The sequence below is a fragment of the Heterodontus francisci genome, chromosome 12, assembly GCF_036365525.1.
Source record: "Heterodontus francisci isolate sHetFra1 chromosome 12, sHetFra1.hap1, whole genome shotgun sequence".
In the NCBI taxonomy this organism is placed as follows: domain Eukaryota; kingdom Metazoa; phylum Chordata; class Chondrichthyes; order Heterodontiformes; family Heterodontidae; genus Heterodontus; species Heterodontus francisci.
In genome coordinates this window covers 68,936,654-68,956,741 of record NC_090382.1, presented here as the reverse complement: position 1 = coordinate 68,956,741, position 20,088 = coordinate 68,936,654, and the positions used below count along the sequence as shown (strand labels likewise).

Here is a 20,088-nt window from a genome sequence, read left to right as displayed (position 1 = left end):
ACCCCCCAGGCCGTCAGAAAGCCGCCTCCTTTCAACAGGTGGTTTCTCTCGGGCCTGGGCCGCCCACTTGCCACCGGTAAGAGGTAGAGAAAAGATGAACCGGTCTTCTCTTTTAGCAGGCTGACCTAACCTGACTCAAAACAGTATTCAAAAATGAAACCCACTCTTGAGCACCATAAATCTTGTCATATCACTTCTCTTGTAAACAACTTCCATAGTCAGAAGGTACCTGTTGTTTACTTAGCTGAAGCCACGTGACATCCAGTCAATGTTTTTAAACAGAGTTCTTCCAGTGACCCTTTCAAAAACACATCCATGGAATCCCTTCAGTCTCAAATAACTCCATTTCCACAATTCGAAAACACATGTCCTCAAAAATATAAAAAAATGGAAGCACTTTCATCACAAAAGGTTTTGGTTGTTTATTTAATCCGTTGTCCACTTTTTCTGTTCCAAGGCATGCAATCTGCAAATTTCCACTACTGCTTTTTTGTTCTTGGTTGTTTTCAAATTTCACTGTCTGTAGAGGCCTTAACCCCTTAACTGCTGATTCTAAAACACATGGATTTAATAGTTCAGGTCCTGGTACTTTGATAATTCTTATCACTTAGCGTGATAAATTATTTTTAGCCCCTGTGAGGTTTCTGGGTTCTTCTCCTGCACTTTGTTCTTAGTGAGCTCTCAGTCTGTTTTGCTGGTTTTGATTAGCTCTGGATTTAGAACCTGACCCTTTGATTTTTCAGTGGGCACATCCACACTGATCTCACTTTTAGTTTTCTTGTGGCTTTCACAAATGTTGCTTACCTTAGGGTGTTTCACCTTCCCTTTTCCTTTTATTCCAGGGATGTTTTTTTTCCCTAATCTGCCCCATGTCCTCTGGGACACTACTGCTCGCAAGTGGATGTCCAGCTTCCGCTGCACTCCTCTGTGGCACTTCAGCTAGGTGAGGCATTTCCCTCACTCTTGGCTTGCCTGTTTGGGAACTTTCTTTGTCCCTATTTAAATTTTTAAAGAAGGTTTTGGCTAACCATATCTCTGGTGCTTTTCCCTCAACACCTTTAAATTCTTCTGGTTCCATCTTGGCCTTTTTAAATTCCTCTGGATTTATTTTGGCTTTTTAAAATTCTACTGGATTTCCTTTAGCCTCTTTAATCTTTACTGGCCCTATTGCACCCCATGGGGTTTTTGGGACTTCCTCAGCCCTCTACAGCTGTGCAGAGTTTTGTTTGTTTCCTTCAGTTTCTCCAGTCTCCGTGAACTGCACCAGACCCTCTGGATACAATACTGTGCTTCCTGCCAAGTCACTGCCCAGCAAAAGGTCAACCCCCTGCATTGGTAAGCACGGAATGACCCCGACCGTCACTACCCCAGTGACCAATTTACTCTGTAGGTAAACTTTAACTAAGGGAACCTTCAAGCATTTGCCAGTAAGCCCTTTTACCAAGACTGGTATTTGTTCTGCTTTTGGTGGCATTTCTGTAAACTTGGCTGCCAATAGGGTTCAAAAACAACTTGTATCCCTGAGAAGAGTTATCTCTTTGCCTGGTGCCAGTGATACAAAAGGAGTCATTTTGTTCTTTTTGTAAAAAGTTCTGGTATGTGTTCTGTTCTTGAGTTATATTGGATGCATGCTTACCACTTTCATAGCTATGGACACTGGCTTGACTGCAGCACCCTCCTGTTGCTGTTTTTGGAATACCAACAATCTGTCTTGACATTCCCAGATTTCCCACACTGGAAACACACTGGGCGTGCCCCTATTGGTTTATCACCTGGGTTCCTTCTTTCAAAAGTTGGTGACTGATCTGGTTTTCCTTCCCTATTCTTCTTTTCTCTCGAGCTCATTTCTGCTTCACCTGTATCCGTCCTATCTCTCCCTAATCTGTACAAGTTACTAGACCCAAATTTATTCTGTTAGGGTCTGACAACTAATAGTTGTCAGCCATTTCTGCTGCTTCTCTTACCCTTGTAACTCTTTGTTCTTCAATGTGGGTTTTTATATTAACTAGGATGTTATTTTTAAATTCTTCCAGCAACATCACTAATCTCAAATTTTCATGACGGTTTTAGCTTGAGAGATCACATCCAGCGATCAAAAGCTGTATGTTTAATTCTTTGAAATTCAATGTAGGTCTGGGTGGGTCTTTGGGTCTTTTCCTGGTGTGTCTGAATTTCTGTTGATAGACTTCGGGGACTGACTCATATGAATTTAGAATTGCAGTTTTAGTTTTTTCATAGTCAGAGGAACTGTCGTCTGACAACAGAGAAAAGCTTCATGAGCCCTACCCACAAACGCGCTGTGTAAGAAGACAGTCCAAAATTCATTCTGCCATTTTAGCCTGGTTGCTATTTTCTCAAAGGAGATAAAATATGACTCAACCTCCTCCTCATTAAATTTTGAAACTAGTCTTGAGTGTCTCGGTACATCAAAGTTCTGCTCCGAATTGGGGATAAGGTTTGAGTGGCTGGTAGAACCTTGTGCTTGTAGCCTTGCTAACGCAAACGGTTTTGCCTCTCTTTCCTCTTTCTCCTTCTGAAACTGCATCTCCTCTCTTTAGAACTGCAACTCCTTGTTTTTTCTTCCTTCTGAAACTGCATCTCCTCTCTTTTCAATTGCAATTGCATCTCTTCTCTTTTCAACTGAATTTTAGCTAGAGCTATCTTTTCAGTTTCAAATTCCATGCTTGCCTCTTCTCCAGGCTCAGGGGTAAGTTTAAAATGGTTAGCTAGACTCTTTGCCAGTTCAGGTTTCTTTGCTTTTTGTTTGAAAGTGATTCCCACCTCTGCAGCTAAGTTTTTTAAATCTTCAATGCTTCATTTATTTAATGTGTCATGGGATATGTCTCCTTGCTCTACAAACTGCTTAGCATCTTATGTGGCCATCTCTTAGCACTGTAGGAAAAAAAAGAAAACAGGAAAACTTGTTTGTTTACTTTTTCACAATATTCTAATCTCTTGCTTATCTGATAGTTCAGATTGCGGCATCAGGCCACCAATTTGTTACGGCCATGTGATAAAGGGTGTGGGTGGTTCCGAATGTTCAAATTCTAACTGACCGCAGCAAGTGTTTTTGCTACTAGAGTTTTTGCCCCTTTTATTTGTCAAATAAACAGACCGCGATAGGTTTTCTTGTAGCTTTAAAATGGAAGATTAACTATTTATTGAGCAATAGTCATTCCCGAAATCGTTGCAATCGCACCTGCATGCGTGCACACAAACACACACACACACACACACACACACAGTGCTGTATGACTCTATGACATACACACACACAAGAGAGATAGAGAGGAAAAGGATAAGTTATTTGAAATGTGGTCGATTTTCAGGGTTTATGGTAAACCTGTTGAATCTTCTCAGAGGTCAATTTCTCTTTTAAAGTTGCAGGCCCTGGTTCTGTAGATTTCTCTGGTGGTTGAGATTTCAGTTTGGAGATGGGAGATCACTTTCAGTTGTTTGCTGCACAAGTTGAAGTGTAGAACTCCCAGCAGAGCACCTTCTTTCGCTTTTGCTGGCTCTCATCTGCACAGGCTTTTGGGATTTTTGTCCTGGTCTCTCTCTTTCTCCCCCAAGAGCTACCTTGAAGGTCAAAATGATCTTGCATCTTGCCTCTATTGGGACATGTAGATCTCCCTCCCTGTGGTGACCCACAATGGTTCAGGATGTGGCTACTTCACACCTTCTTTGTTTCAGAAGAACCCATTCAATTCAAAAATGTCTCTTGATGGGTTCAGGATGGGTGAAATTGACACCTCTTAGCTTGGAATGTATCCTTTTGTTCTTACCAGACAGTAAGACAGTTTGAATATACAGGGTCAGGTCTTTTGACCTTTGGCAACCATATTTCCAGCATTTATCCACTTTTTAACGGAAAAGTCAATTTTTATAACTCTTCAGTTTGGGTTCTTGTAATTTTCAATTGCTGCACTTCACATGACTGTAACAGTCAGGAATGCAACTAAAGGAGCATTGTTCTCATCAAAAAAAAATGTTTGATAGACCTGTACATCAAATGCTCAGGTAGAAAAGCCATGGATCATTTTAAGGTGTCAGCTTTGCCTCAGTGGTGACACGCTTGCCTCTGATTTGGAAGTTGTGGATTTAAGGTCAGTTCCAGAAGCAAGCAAATAATCCAGGCTAACACTTCAGTGCAGTGCTGAGGACCAGCTGCATTTTTGGAGCTGCCTTTAAACTGACATTAAACCGAGACTCATCTGCCCTCTCAGGTGGATGTAAAAGACCCCATGGCACTATTCAAAGAAAATGAGTGGAAGTCTCCTGACCTACATCATTAAAACAGATTACCTGGTCTTTTGCTCATTGCTATTTGTGAGTCCTTCTATTCACAAATTGGATACTGTGTTTCCTTACATTAAAACAGTGACTACACGTCAAAAAGTAATTCATTGGCAATGAAGCATTTTAGATTGTCCTGAAGATGTGAAAACTGCTACATAAATGGAAGTCCTTTCTTTGCTGTTAATTAGTGTAAGCGAGGCAATGATGTGGTCTTGATATGATTGATGGGGCAGAATGTTCTTAATCTTGCTGCTACAAGATCAGAGCAAGACTTCCACTAACCCCACTATGACCTGGCTTAGTTTCCTGTGTCAAAAGTCATTAGGTGTTTATTGAGTGCTTTTGGAGGGTTCCCTGCCAGAATGCAGATGTCCACCAATGGCTGGTGGAAAAATTAAGGCACTACTTCAGCGAAACTGCTACTGTGGCATCCAAACAAACAGAAGGCACCATTAAATAGTCCTTAAGACCCTGTAAATTAGTTCAGTTCATTGAAGGGATGAAGGGATTCATCTATGAGGAGAGCTTGACTAGATTAGGTCTATATTCCCTAGAGTTTAGAAGAATGAGAGGAAATCTCATTGAAATGTCTAAAATTCTTCAGGAGCTTGACAGATTAGATGCTGTAAGGTTGTTTCCTCTGACTGGGGTGTCGAGAGTTAGGGCTTATTGTCTTAAGAATAAGGGGTTGGCCATTTAGAACTGAGAGCAGTGGATGATCAGTCGTTGAGTCTATTCAAGTCAACAATCGAAAGACATTTGGACCTTCAGGGAATCAAGGGATATGGAGATAGTGCAGGAAGGTGGAGTTCAGGAAGAAGAGCAGCCATGATTTTTTGTGAATGGCAGAGCAGACTGAAAGGGCTGAATGGGCCACTCCAGCTCCTATTTCGTATGTTCTTAAGTTCTTATGTAAGGCTTCAGGTGAGACTAAAATGAGTCAAGAGAGCACTGGAGTAGTCAATAATGACAACAACAGCTTGTACTTCTACAGTGACAACAACAACTTGTATTTATACAGTGCCTTTAATGCAGTAAAATGCCCCAAGGCACTTCACAGAAGCATTATGAAACACAAAAATGTGACACTGTCACATAAGGAGATATTTAGGCAGCTGACCCAAACATGGTCAAAAAGGTAGGTTTTAAGGAGTGTCCTAAAGAAGGAAGGAGAGGAAGAGAGGCGGAGAGGTTTAGGGAGGGAATTCCAGAGCTTAGGGCCTTGGCAGCTGAAGGCACCACTACAGACAATTGCCAGGGAGAGTGAGGGAGTTGGTGACAAGGGAACAGAGTTTGTGGCAGAGACTGAAGACAATGGCTTTGGTCTTCCCAATATTTAGTTGGAGAACATTTTTGCTCATCCAGTACTGGATGTCTTGCAAGCAATCTGACAATTTAGAGGCAGTGGAAGGGTCAAGAGAGGGGGTGGAGAGGTAGAGCTGGGTGTCGTCAGCATACATGTAGAAACTGATGCTGTGTTTTCACATGATGTCGCCAAGGGAAAGCACATAGATGAGAAATAGGAGGGGGCCAAGGATAGATCCTTGGGGTTCACCAGAGCTAATGGTGTGGGAGTGGGAACAGAAGCCATTGCAGAGGATTCTCGAGCTATGAATAAACAGATAAGAATTGAACCAGGTAAGTGCAGTCCCACCCAGATGGACAGGCATTGGATGAGGATTCAGTCAAGTCTGGAAGAAACAAATGGATAGGTGGTTCAGTATGAGATGGGCTGAGATGGGTGGAAATGGGCAAAATTATGGAGGTGCAAGTAGGCGGCTTTTGTGATGGAGAGGATCTGGGGTTAGAAGCTCAGTTCAGGGTTAAATAGGAGACCAAGGTTGCAAACAGTTTGCGTCAGCTTGAAACAATGAACATTGAGGGGAATGGAACATAGGGATTGCTAGGCAAAAAAAAGACCAAGGTTCATCTAGTTTGATACAATGATAATGGAGTTCTAATTGTCGCAATCAATCTCTATCAATTAGTCCAGAACAGACGAAAAATAACCCAGGGAAAACCCCAGTGGTGGAGAGCTTTTGGAACCATAGGTTTAAAGTCATGTGTTTGCTCCCAAACATGCCACGTTAACCACATGCTCTATCTCAAATTAATCATATACTGCATCCCAAACTTATTTTCTTAAACAAATCTGTCTAATTTTCATATAGAATCAACACTAACTGCATCCTCTCAAGGGAGTCTGTTCTACAGATTAACCTCTCACTCACTGAAATGGTTCAACAGATTAATTCTGAATTTTGAATGAAATTGGAGATGAGGGAACAGAGTTTGTGACAATGGCTGAAGACAATGCTGTTGGTCTTTCCAATGTTTAATTAGAAGAATTTGCAGCTCATCCCGGACTGCATGTTGTACAGGAACTCTGAAAACACAGAGGCACCAGAGGAGCTGAGAGAGGTGATGATGAGGTAGATCTGGGTATCATCAGAGTGCCGAACCTGACATCATAGCCTGAATATTAACAGGGCGGATTGCATAGGCCAGGAGTCGGAGTTTCAGCCGGAAACCCGAAATTATGGGTTTCCCCACAGCATGCATCTTTTCTCCTTTGCAGGTTCTCCGCCCCAATCTTGGCTTCCAGTCAGGTGGGGTGGCCTCCAGAGCAGGGTGCAGGAGCGGGAAGGTCCGATTCCCCATTTTGGAGGGGTGGGGAAGTGGGGGTTAGAGTCTGATCCCTGACCTAGGGGAGGGTCTGATCCTCAACTCAGTGGATCTTTGTAGGGGGAAGGGTCTAATGGGGGAGGGCTTGAGGGCTGGGGGGCAGGGGGAAGCACTCCTCCTAACCCACTAGCAGTAAAGGCAGTCTCCTTTCCTCGATGCTGTCCTCATCTCCCTTCAGCTGCCGGATGGGGAAACTTGACCAGCCGCCGTTAAACCTGCAAAGCGGGTTAAACCTCAGGCTGTCAGACTTATTAAAACATTTAAATTGCCAATCCGCCACTTGGGAGCGGATTGGCTGCTTGCCTCTTGTCCCACCTCCATTAAAGCCGCACATGGGGTGGGGTTTGAGCTTTTAGAAATTTTAACATCTCACCTGACCCCAGCCCACCCATTCTTGGGGTTTAAAATTCACCCCCATGTCTTCAGATGATGCTGCCTCAAATGGAACAGCGGACCTAATTCTTCCTGTTCACTTACATAGGCTGGGAGCACTCCTGTAAGTTGCACATTCGACGGATTGGCTTTGGTTTTTTACTTGCATCACAGAAGCTACGATGAATCATCTTGGCATCAGCCTTCCTGCGACAGCCGTATCTTGTAAACTGAGCACCTTAGAAAAATCAATTATCTCTGTCAGAATAAAAGGCTTAAATACTTCATTTTTACAGAACATTCATGGAATCTTCTAGTGGTTTAGATTAAGTATTGAGCATCAATCTATTTAAATGGCAATGCAAATATAATTTTAATAGCTGGGAAATTGCCAGGGGCTGAGATGGAATGGTGAAACAACCATCGGATGGCTCAGTACCAGAAGGTCATTTAACACCATCTCCAATAAACCAGAATTAATTAAACAAAAGTTTTGCCATTGAAACAGGAATCACATCCCCTCCCCAACTGATAAGTACTTTTTTTTTATTTAATAAAAATATGTTTACTGTTTGTTGTTCTGACTAGTGCCACATAGGGAATTTATTTACAAATCATCACCATTAATTGGTGAAAAATATATGAAAGAGCATACGAGGGACATTTTGCCTCAGTGCAGGTAGCTTGCCATGCTTTCTAAAAGAATGCCAGCTTTTAATATGAATAGAATTAACCTGAGTGACTCATTGAATGCCAGTGAAATTAGTTTGCAGTAAGATGTTGATCCTCAACCTTCCTGTAACATTTATCTAATAAGTAGATACAATTTGTGATTTATTAATTATGACCAATAGCCAATTTCTGGTTCATTGAAGCTGCACTCCGGTTTATTCTCTAGCTAAGAATTACCTCCTCCACACTGCTTGGAGCACTGGGACCATCTCTTCAAGGCCCATTCAAATGTAGCCATGTCTTCTTGTAAAACTTCATTAGTCATAGTGGCCAAGTAGTCTTCATGAATTGTGTACTTATAGGTCAGGGAGGATTTGGTATCATCATTAGGCATCACCTTTTTTTAAAAAAAGGCACAAAGATACATGAGTGATTACATATTCATAACTTTCATTGCTCCAAATAATCACATGCACAATGTAACAGAAAGTACACATGCACATTAATAACGTCAAGAGAAAATTAATTGACAAAGACAATGGGGCTGGATTCTATAGGCTGGCGGTGGGTGAGAAAAATGTTGGCCCGCACACCTGGGCTGCATGCCAAAGAGCTTCCACCATTCCAAGCGCAGCAGCTCATTTAAATAGCCGCCCTCCCCGATCACATGCAGGGGGCGGTTCATCCGTCACAGGCAATGGCGTCAGCTGCCTGTGCGCAGGCGTTGACGCAATTTTTATAGGGCTTTGAGCCGTTCTAGGATTTTTAACGAAATCATTAAATATTTATTAAAAAATAAACATCCGTATTTTTGCACCTCTCCCAGCATCCCCCCGCCCCCCCAATAACCACAATATTAAATACTTGCCCTCTACAGCCCAAAACACTTTCCTTTTTCAAATGACCTTTTCCCCCCCTCAAAATGCATCAATTCTAAACTTTACCCCTTCCCACCATCCCCGTCAGAAATGGGAAGACTCTATTGCTGCTCCCCCCCATCCTGCACAGAAAAACTGCTACCCCCTCCCAACCAGTGTCGCGCCTCCATTCCCTAAATGGGGATCGGAAGGCGCGGGAGTGCCGACTAGCGGCACGAAGATCACAACGGGACCAGATGCGGAGGCTGGCTTGCAATTAAGTCAAGTATGTAAATTAATTTGAATATTTAAATGGTGGTCCCGTCGCCAAGTGGCGGGGGGGATGGTGCCGCCACAAGGCCTCACTGTCGCAGACAAGATCAGGATGGGCCCTGCCAGCATCGAGGTTGGTGGTGGGCCTCATCCAGAGCAATCTTCATGCCCCCCCCCGCCCCCATTCCCGACATCGAGGGCTCTATAAAATTCAGCCCATGGGGTCATCATGCATTGAAACACTAACATGCAATGCAAACTCTACTTAGTTCCTGATCTGAACAAGGAGCAGCTGAGAGCAAATAAGATCTCTCCATGAAAGGAGAAGCTCTCATGAGATTGCTTTACTATTGCAACAATTAACTGTTTTTTAAAAGAATGAAGTGACTTGACCTTAACCGGCCTTCCTGGTAACTGATTCCACACATTAATACCCTCTGTGTAAACAACAACGCAACTTGCATTTTTATAGCACCTCTAACATAGTAAAATGCATCAGAGCTATAATCTCACAAAAATGGACTCTGAGCCAAAGGAGACAATATTAAGAGGGATGACCAAATGCTCTGTTAATTAGGAGGGTTTTAAGGAGGGTTTCAAAGGAGGAGTGAGAGGGTTAGAAGCAGAGGGGTCTAGGTAGGAAATAGCCGAGCATTAAGCCTTGGCACATGAAGGCATGGCTGCCAATGATGGTGCAAAGGGAAGGAAGGATACACAAGAGGCTGGAGTCGGAGGAATAGACAGTTCTAGGGGGTGGTTAAAGGGCTGGAGGAAGTTACTGAGATAGACAGTGCTGAGCTCCTGAACCCAATTAAAAACAAGGATGAAAATTTTAAATTTAAGTCTTCAGGAGACTGGGAGCCAATGTTGTCCAGCAAGGACAAGGGTGATGAGTTAGCAGCACATAGGGTATAGTGCAGGATAGGCTGTGGCACCAGAGACATAGATAAGCTGAATTTTATAGAGGGATGCCTGCCAGAAGATTATTGGAATAGTCCAGCCTGGAGGTGACAAAAGTATGAATGAGAGATTCAGCAGCAGATTGACTGAGGCAGGGCTAGGACAGGCGATGTTATGGAGAGCGAAGCATCTGGTCTTTATGTTGGAAAGGATAGGAGTTTGCAAGCTCAGCCCAGGTCCAATTATGACTTTGAGATTGCTAGCAGGCTGATTCAGTCTCACGTAATAGCCAGGGAGGAGGATGGAATTGGTGGCAAGGGTAAGGATTTTGTAGCGGGACTAAAGATGATGTTTTCTGTCTCTTCAGTGTTCAACTGGATGAAATTGCAGTTCATTCAAAAATAGATGGTGAACATCTGTCTGACAGCACACAGGCAGTAGAGAGGTTGAGAGAGATGGTGAAAAGGTAGAACTGAGTACTGTCACCATTGGAAACTGAGCCCATGTCATCAGATAATATCGCCAGGAGGAGAGGATGAAAAACAGCTTGGAACTCCAGAGGTAATGGAAAAAGGAGCAGGAAGAGAAGTCATTCCTGGAAATGCTCTGACTACAATTTGATAGCTAATAGTGGAACAAAACTAGACCATCCCACTGAGCTGACAATGGTGGAGAGGCATTCGATCAGGGTGATGTAGGGTTAACTGTGTCAAGGGCGAGAGAGATTGGGGAGGCTGAAGAAGGAAAATGCACCATGGTTACAGTCACAGTCATAGGGAATATCACTCGTGACTTGATTAGTGCCTTTTAAGTGCTGTGAGGGACAAAAACCTGTTTGGAGAGATTCACACATGGAGACTGGCAAAGATGGGCAGGATTTGGAAGGCGGCATCACATTAAAGGGTTTTGGAAAAGAAAGCGAGGTTGGTGAGGAGGCAATAATTTGCAAAGACCGGAAGATCAAGGACGTTTTTTTGACAATGGGGTGATGACAACTGTTTTAAAAGAGAGGGGAACTGTTCCTCACAAGAGTCATAGAGAGTCATAAAGTCAGTTACGGCACAAAACGAGGCCATTCGGCCCATCAAATCCATGCCAGCTCTCCACGGAACCGTGCAATCAGTCCCACTCTCCTGCTCAATCCCCTTTCTCAGGTGCTCATCCAACTTCTTCTTGAAGTCATTGATTGTCTCTGCTTCCACCACCCTTGAGTTTCAGGTCATTACCACCCACTGCATAAAAAAGTGCTTCCTCATATTCCCCCTGCATCCTTTGCCCAAAGCTTTCAAGCTGTGCCTCCTAGTCCTAGTACTATTTGTTAATAGGAACAGATTTTCCTTGTCTAACATCTAAGCCTGTCATAATCTTGTACACTTTTATTACATCTCCCCTTAATCTCCTTTGTTCGAAGGAGAACAAACCTATGGGAACTACCAGTCATGTAAACTATATTTCTGATTCAAGATCCTTGCTTCTCAAAAGTCCTGGAGAACCTGCATTTGCAGCAATGTGGGACTCGTGGGAGAGGACAATCCAGCTATAGACAGCGTCTTCGACATCTCCAATCTGGACCGTCTGCGAAAATCCGAGATCAGTTACCACAGTTACTCACCAGGTGATGGGCTGGGAGGGAGGAGTGCAGGAATGAGGTAGTGGGAGGGGCTGGAAAAGAAGACAGGCAGGAAGAGGAGATGGGAGATAGGACAGTGAGGGGATTCTTTGGGGGAAGGAAGGGAATGAGGGGAGAGTTTGTGGGAGGGGATGGGGGACGGGATATGATTCTTTCGGGGAAGGTTTGGGGGAGTACAGGGAGTGGGGAACCAGATCGGGGACTGTTAGGGGACTAGTTTCCTTGGGGAGGAGAGGGGATGGGCACCAAGCAAGGAGGGGTTTTTTTGGGAAGGGGATAGATGAGGGAAGGGTCAAGGGAGGCAGAGCCGGGTCAGGTGGGGTGGGGTGGAGAGGAGAGGAGTGGCAAGGGATGGTCAGGGAGGGGTGATGTGAGGAGACAGAGGGAGTGGATGGGGGCAGGGGGAGGAGGGCGAGCGAGATGGAGGGGAGGAAGAGGCAGGGGAGGAGAGGAAAGGGGAGAGACAGAGGGGCAGAGGGATGCGGAGGGTTTTCTTTCCAGCAAAACAATCAAACAATCCCTCCGATTCCCCCTTGTGCAGATGTAAAAATCTAAACCTGAATGTCCTGTCCCCTTCTCCAGGTGGAGCTGGTGATTGATGGAGTCAACTATTTGATCGAGTGTGAGAAGAGACTCTGGAAAGGGCAGGATATCAAAATCCCACCCCCACTGACCCAGGGCCGACGCTAATCCCTCCGTAAACAAACTGTCACCATTGTGATTGATGTCTTGCTAAATGTGTTGAGTGTGGCCACAAACACACTTTGGAAATCATCACAACTCCAAACCAGATAAATAAGTTTTCTGACCATCTAAACTAACAAAATGCTGGCCACTCGTAATCTCTTTGTTGTTAACCTTACCACATGACTTGTACTAAGATCTGGTAGCTGCATGAGGACCTTTTCCCCTTCACCTGCGTCTTGTCGCCGTGTGAGGGAATCAGACACAGACCCGCGTCCCATCACAATGTCTGGTCGTGGCAGGGAAATGAAAGAGTCTCCCAGCCTTTTGTTGGACCAGCAATCTGTTTAAGTAAGCGAACAACAGATTTCCTCTGGTCATTTTGAACAAAGCACGGATTCTATGAAATTTCTAATAGTTATGAATTCATAATGTTTAAGGGTAACTGTCCCACTTATTTTAAGAGACCAGATTTGTGTTGTATAACCAGTGCCTTGATGTAAAGTATCATGGGTTTGTGGAATTGGATGAATTAATGTCCTCCAGTCTTTCTTTTGAACCTCTTCAATTATTGCCAACCCATTGCATCATGGGGTCTCTGTGGGGTTGCAGTGACTCTAAAATTCCCAGTTTGATGATGGCAGAATGGGGCTGAGTCGGCATTCTGTGCCAGATTCAGTAATCCGATATCTAGGCTGGCAGTGCTCCAGGGCAATGCTTGTCATTGGCCAGCCTGCCTGGCTCATTATTGCTCTGGAGACATTGATTATCAAGCTCCAGATAGTTCTGCAGGCCAGTGCCCGAATAAATCTGTTCATTCTGGCTGGATAGAGAATGGGAAGGGAATCATTTACAATGTCAGCTGGCATGAGAGCAAGGAAGGGAGATTGGGTAGTCAGCAGTTTAGTGGGAATGGGGTAAAGGGAGCAAGAGGTGGGTATCATGAAGCTCAGATCGTGTATAGAGAGATACAGCATTAAAACAGGCCCTTCGGCCCACCGAGTCTGTGCCAACCATCAACCACGCATTTATACTAATCCTACATTAATCCCATATTCCCTACCACATCCCCACCTTCCCTCAATTCTCCTACCTACACTAGTGGCAATTTACAATGACCAATTTACCTATCAACCTGCAAGTCTTTGGCTATGGGAGGAAACCAGAGCACCTGGCGGAAACCCACACGGTCACAGGGAGAACTTGCAAACTCCGCTCAGGCGGTATCCAGAACCAAACCCGGGTCGCTGGAGCTGTGAGGCTGTGGTGCTAACTGCTGCGCCACTGTGCCGCCCAGTATGCAGAGAGACAGGAGAGAAACTAGAAAAAGCTGGAAATCATGGCTAGGATGGGGAAGATGGAGAGGTTACCTTGGGGGCCAAGAGGAAGGAGGAAATAGCAGAGGCAGCTGAATGTATGGTTTCAGCATTAGCCACGAAGAAGTCCAGGCACTTGTTATTGGTGGTGTGGGTATATGGGAAGGGGAGAAAGGTTTAAGGAGACAGTTGGTACTGGAGAAAAGAAGCCAGAGATTAACTTTAATCTCCAGGCTGTCACTGAAGTATTGGACAATTCAGTCATGTTTGCACTTGATGTGGTACAGCCAGATATGATGATGGATGATTAAACTAGCTGAGTGCCAGGCATGCTGAAGGCTGCAGAAGCAAATATAAAGACCAAAACTGGGGATAGGTCAGTATGCGAGAGAATAAACAGATTACTGGGTTACGGGCATCAAAAGTGGAGGTGAAGGGTGGTTGAGCAGATTAACAACTGCAGAAATGTTGTGATAAAATGGAAGGCCAATGGTTAGGCAGTTGGGCAGTTGTCACTGCATGTGATTTGTAGGAGAGTTTCTTACAGGGGTTGCGCAAAAGGAAATGTTGGCAGGAGGGACAGAGAGTGTGTGAAAAATACTAGAAAGTGGTAGCAGCTTGTCTTTTCCATGATCAAGACCGTGGGAGCAGACATGCCAATTGAGATGGCAACATCAAAGGAACTTCCTTTAATAGGAGTAGAAGAGCTCATAAGAAGGGAGAGTCAGGGTAGTGAAATTAAGAGGAGAGAGGGCAACATAAGTTGAAATGGAGATCGAAATCACTGACGATGAGGATTTGGTCAGTGTAAAAGAAAGGAGGGAGGATATCTCCGTGAGAAACTCAAGATGGGGTTTGGGGCCTGATGCAGAATGTGACTTTTAAAAGTGAGGCCACAGGCATGGAACAAAGTGAGGTTCTTGAAAGAGAAGCTGTCAGAGAAGTAGAGGGGGGAAAAGACCAAGATGTGAGTTGGTCTGCCACCATTGTGGTTTGGGTGCAGCAGGTGGTGCAAAGTACAGCCAGGCAAGAAGGATTCAGTAACAGGCCAGGTGTCATCAGCCATGAGTAAAGTTTCAGTCAAAGAAATACTTACTGGGATAGGGGAGAAGCTTGAGTATTGTTTTAGTGGAGGAGAAGTGAAACCAGTGAAGCACTTCTGGTGGTGGTAGAGCAAGGTAGAGGGGAAAAGGGTTGAACATTGCTTGGGAGGGATGGGAGAACACAAAAAGCCAGGATTATACTTCTGGATGGACAAATAAATTAATTATCAGCTGGTAAAGAAGTGGGTGGGACAAGGATTCGGAAGAAATGTGCACAAATCAAAACTGGCTACATTCAAACTCTCTCATCAAACTCTCACTTGCTTCCAACTTCCTTTTATCTGGCAATCCATATACTATGACATCACTGCTTCCAGGAATCTACTCAAAAGCCACTTCACCTTCAAAAGTCTCCTCAAAACCGACCTCTTTAATCTTGCCTTTGGTCGCCTGTCCCAGATTTTCTCTCAATTCCTGTTCAGTGCCCATATTTTAGCTCCCTCTAGTGAAATGCAGTGGGATGTTTCATTGTGTTAATGCTGCTATACAAGTGTAAATTGTGCCTGCACTTGTAGTAACTGGAGTGTATCTTACCAGAACTACTATCCCATCATGGAGGGGTCCAACAGTTTGTAGAGATTCCTTATCATGATCGTTGGAATACTCCCATATTACTCCCATTTCAATGAAAGTTTTAGAATCAGGCAAATTATCCTCTCCATTCAAAATTAAGTTTCCTGTAGCTTGGTTCTTGATTACTTAGTAAATCAAAAATATTTATTAGAGGTCTTGTAAGTAAGCATTATAGTTACATTAACTTTAAACTACAAAACAGTAACTCTTGAACAACAGTTAAATTTTAATATCAAATTTCACTAAATTAGCATTTAAAAGACTGTTAAAACATTAAACACAAGACACATTGGAAATATCCTCCTTCTATAGTCTGCACATTAAACAGAATGGAGTTTTTTACAATCCTGATGATGTAAACAACTCTTCACATTTTTGAAATTGAGAGATACAGATATTTTACAAAGAACTGTTATAGTTAGGGAGAATTATGTTTAAGTAATGAGGCCAATTCAAATCATCTCTTCAAGCAGAACTGCTTTCCCTCATCAATTCTGGAATTGTTTGGTGGTTCAGTACTTGAGGTTAATTTTGGGGAAGACTTACCAATGAAGTGAGGAGATGCAATTATCTCTTGAATAGACAGATGTCTAGCTCCAGCTGGAATTTCAAACATCTTCACATAACCTTTCAGATCAGAGAAAAATAGTAACTGAATTATGATATTAATAAGTGTGGAACAGCATTAACTGAAGTGGACTTGTGTTGAAATTGGAATAAAATTCCAAAATTATCAGAGAGATGGCAAATGAATTGCCAACATCCTAGGGTTAATTTTCTTCCAGGATATGGATGAAAAATTGCCCTGAATTTCCTCCTTCAGTATTTACACCATTGTTATACTGTTATTTGGCCTAAAAGATATAGGAAATTTTAATTTTAGCACATTTGGGTCTATTTATATCATTATTGCACTAAATGCAAGTTCACTTGACTTTTTAACAATGCACATATTATACCATCGAAGCCCTTCAAGGTTCATTTACAAAACTGCACTGTTAAAGTACACTGAAATTTCCTAGGTTTGTGCCGTTCATGTAATCAGTTTAAATTTACAACCAAAAGAAACTGGTCCAAAAGCACCACTTAGCACTTCAAACAAATGTAAGTTGGGAAGTGGTGTGCTGAAGAGAGAACCAATTAAACTTACTGATTCCAGACTTCTGATTAATTTATTAACCCTTACTTCAAGTGTCAACCATGGCTCAGTGGACAGCACTCATGCTGCTGAATCAGTAGATTGTGGGTTCAAGTCATATGCCAGAGACTTAAGCACAAAAATCCAGGCTGATACTTCAATACATTATTGAGGTAATACTGCACTGTCAGAGGTGCTGTCTTTTGGATGAGATGTTAAATTGAGAGCCTGCCACCTTCTTAGGTGGCTGTAAAAGAGCCCATGGCTCTTTTTCGAAGTAGAGCAGGGGAGTTATTCCTGGTGTCCAAGGCTAATATTTATCCTTCAATCAACATCACACAAAAAAAAATTCTGGTCATTGTCACATTGCTGTTTGTGGGAGCTTGCTGCATGCAAATTGGCTGCTGCACTTCCTACATTACAACAGTGACTACAATTCAAAAGTACATCATTGCCTATAAAGTGCTATGGGACATCCTGAGATCCTGAAAGGTGTTATACAAATGCAAGTATTTCTTTTCTTTTTTGTAAATCAATGACACCTGTAATTCATGTTTCTGTAGTGCTTCACTCTCTTCGGAGAATTATTTCCAAACTATCAGGCTCCTAATCTTTCTGAAAACCATGATTCCCCCTTGTGCCTAACCATGTCTCCCTATCTGCTATCCTAGTGCTGTTTTGAAGTGAACCGAGAGCCTGTACTGCAAGATGAACTTGGCTGTTCATGCCGTGCAAAGAGTTGTCTCTTGACTCATGGCAGCTAGTTCCTGAAAGGAAACATCACTGGAGGGTGATCCTGGGCAACTTGGTCTCGCTTGCCACCATACACAGGCATAGTGCTCTGAGGGGGATTGCTAGCATTTTAGCATGTGCTGCTGTCCTGAAAGATGGCAGTATCAGGCACATGGACTTTGTCTGCCACCCTTCTATTGGGCCCTGGATCTGCAGCCCCACTAATCAGTTGCTGCCTGTTCTTATGGCAGCTAGGATATCTGTCAAGCACTGAGACACGGCAATGGCCATGATTTGGAAGCTGCGATCAATGCTGTGCTCCAAATTGTCTTCATTTGCCTCCAGAGCGGAAGTTTGTCCTTCCATGGTCCCTGCTACCTCTCAACTGAGGCTCTACGGCTGATGTTAATGCAACTGCAACTTGCTGTATTGTTGCCTGAAAGGAAGAAAAACCTTTTGAAATGTCGATGTAAAGGAGTTTGTACGGCATGAAATTTATCTTGGGCAGTGGTACAAAACGGGCTATAGTGAAATTGCAGTCTATTTTACATCATACATGTTTTTCTTTTCCAAATTCTGATGGAGTGTAAAATAGTAGGTGAGTATATATTCTTTCAGAATACACTGAATTTTGGAGCTTATTATTAGCAATGCTTTTATCAAATGACCTCTACCCAATTTTTACTGGGACCTCTACCCAATTTAAAGTATTACATTACTGTCGGAATTTATACATTCATGCAACTGCAACTGTCCATCTCCAAAACTAATGATTTGAAGCACGGATTCTGGAGTGTAAATTCACTGATCCCACTTTCCCAGTGGAGAGTCAGTCTCGAAGGGAGTATGGGTTAGAGAATTGCCACAATAATGTGGTAGCCCCGTCATTAACCTGTTATCCCTTTAGGTGCAGTTTCTTGTTGTGAGTGTGGGATCAGTGATATATCCCATAATATAACATATTCCCCCAAAAAACCATCAGTATTTGATGCTAGCAGTCAGTATTTTGGGGTCCCAGTCATCATTTACAAGCAAAAAGCATTGTAGAGCAGGGCTACTCCTTGTAGTCCAGCTCCCGCCCAAGTCCGACTGATGACAGACTGGACCAGGCCCTTCTCTCCTCTCAGCACCTCTTTCAATACCAGTGCCAGTGGTTGAAACTTCTGTATAGTAATCAGGAATGGGAACTTTGGTTGCTATTTCCCTCCTTAGCTGAGAGGCTTTTGCACCATCCTAATCTGATAACCTGGTGCTGAACATGAGATTTATTCTATAATTACTACACTGGATGGTATCTTTATTCACTAAGTGATCAGCGATGCTGTGTTCCATTTTTATCTTTGCAATTTTTGAAGATATAAATAATAATTGAACACACTGACCTGGTTTCTTTGCTGCTCTGGAAAATGTCCCTTTGATCACTTTGCAGTGAGAATTATCACCGCCGCACACCCCACATTTGTCTTCCTTTTTAATGGAGCCCAGCACTTTATCACAGCCCACTTTCTGAAACATTAAAACAGCACTAGTCTTTAAATTTTTGGGCATGAGTAATATTTTTATTCATGAGTAATATTGCCAGGCTATTGATAAAGATAAGCACTAATATTAAAGAAAGCCATTAATGTCAGGGACATACTCTCTGAGACATAGTTACCCCTGTATTAGTTTGGCAATAGTAGATGTTAAAACTAGGCAATCATTTTCTAACCAATTTCACATTCTAGAACTCCTCTGCAACCCCCAGGATTCTTCCATTTTATCCAATGTACTCTGCAAATATAGGGTAGTTGAATATTCTCGGACTGTGCCACATTATCCAGTATAGTTTAATATTTTGGAGATTTATTCAAACAAATCCGAACCTATGTCATATTTCAATTGGTCCTTACTTCACTTTAAAATTTGTCAGGGACAAGTTCAAGAATAAAAACAAGTCCGAATTCTCTGCTGGTTAGTAGACACCCTCCATGCAGATTCCCTATCACATTGCAGTCCATTCATGCTAAAATCACTGTCTACGAGACAGCTGACCTCGGAAAAGTGGAGCAATTTTCCAATCAAATTAGTGCGGACAGAATCCAAGGAAAAAACTGGAGTTTTGCAAAAAAACACATCAATCCCTCAATACGTTAATATTTTAACAATACTGCTTCATCCTATAATTCGATCATCTTTCAGCTGCATCATACTACAACATAAGGCCAGTCATTATTACAAACTTTGAGCTTTACCTTGCCAGATAAAATATTGGCAATTTTTCATTTTGTCTTTTGTTTAATGGTGGAACCAAGTCCCGGTTGGCATTATGTTATCATTAAATTTCCAAATGCTTAAGAAAAATTCAAATGCATTTCACAGGTATAGCATGAATGTAGGTCTGGATAAACAACAGCTTACAGTCACAGTCCCTTTCATTGTCCCAATGAGAAAAAGAGTTAGCTGTGATCCATTACAGCAGTATAATAAACATTTTGCATTTGCATGCAAAAGTTAGCACTTCCATTTTAAAAATAAAACAAGAACGTTTCTGTGGACTCATGTACTATCAGATAAAGTAGATCAATTTGTGTGATTTTGAAAAATAAAACTGGAAATCAAAATTTGTTCAGAGATCTTGGGCTGAATTTTACCAGTCCCTCGACGTCGGGGGTCGTGGCAAGGAGGCCCGCAAAATACTTAAGGGAGTGGCCCGCCACGACCCCCGACGCCGAGAAGGCCCCGCCACATTTTACCAGCGGTGGTGAGGCCTAGGTGCAGCCCCTCCCCCCCAACCCACCTGCCGCCAAGCAGCGGGGCCTTCATTTAAATAGTAAAATCAATGCAAATTAATTTACATATACTTACCTTGTCC

At 43.0% G+C, this 20,088-nt stretch overlaps 1 protein-coding gene across 1 annotated transcript in view; it reads right to left on the bottom strand.

Moving 5' to 3' along the window:
• LOC137375905 (A disintegrin and metalloproteinase with thrombospondin motifs 2-like) overlaps positions 1 to 20,088 on the bottom strand; it is a 315,989-nt gene that overhangs the window by 17,581 nt on the left and 278,320 nt on the right. Inside the window, exons 14-18 of the mRNA XM_068043568.1 lie at positions 18,617 to 18,740; positions 15,911 to 15,991; positions 15,326 to 15,489; positions 8,266 to 8,425; positions 7,462 to 7,594 (exon numbers count right to left, since the gene is read on the bottom strand). Of these exons, the coding sequence (XP_067899669.1) occupies positions 7,462 to 7,594; positions 8,266 to 8,425; positions 15,326 to 15,489; positions 15,911 to 15,991; positions 18,617 to 18,740 (662 nt within the window). The remainder of the gene's footprint in view (positions 1 to 7,461; positions 7,595 to 8,265; positions 8,426 to 15,325; positions 15,490 to 15,910; positions 15,992 to 18,616; positions 18,741 to 20,088) is intronic.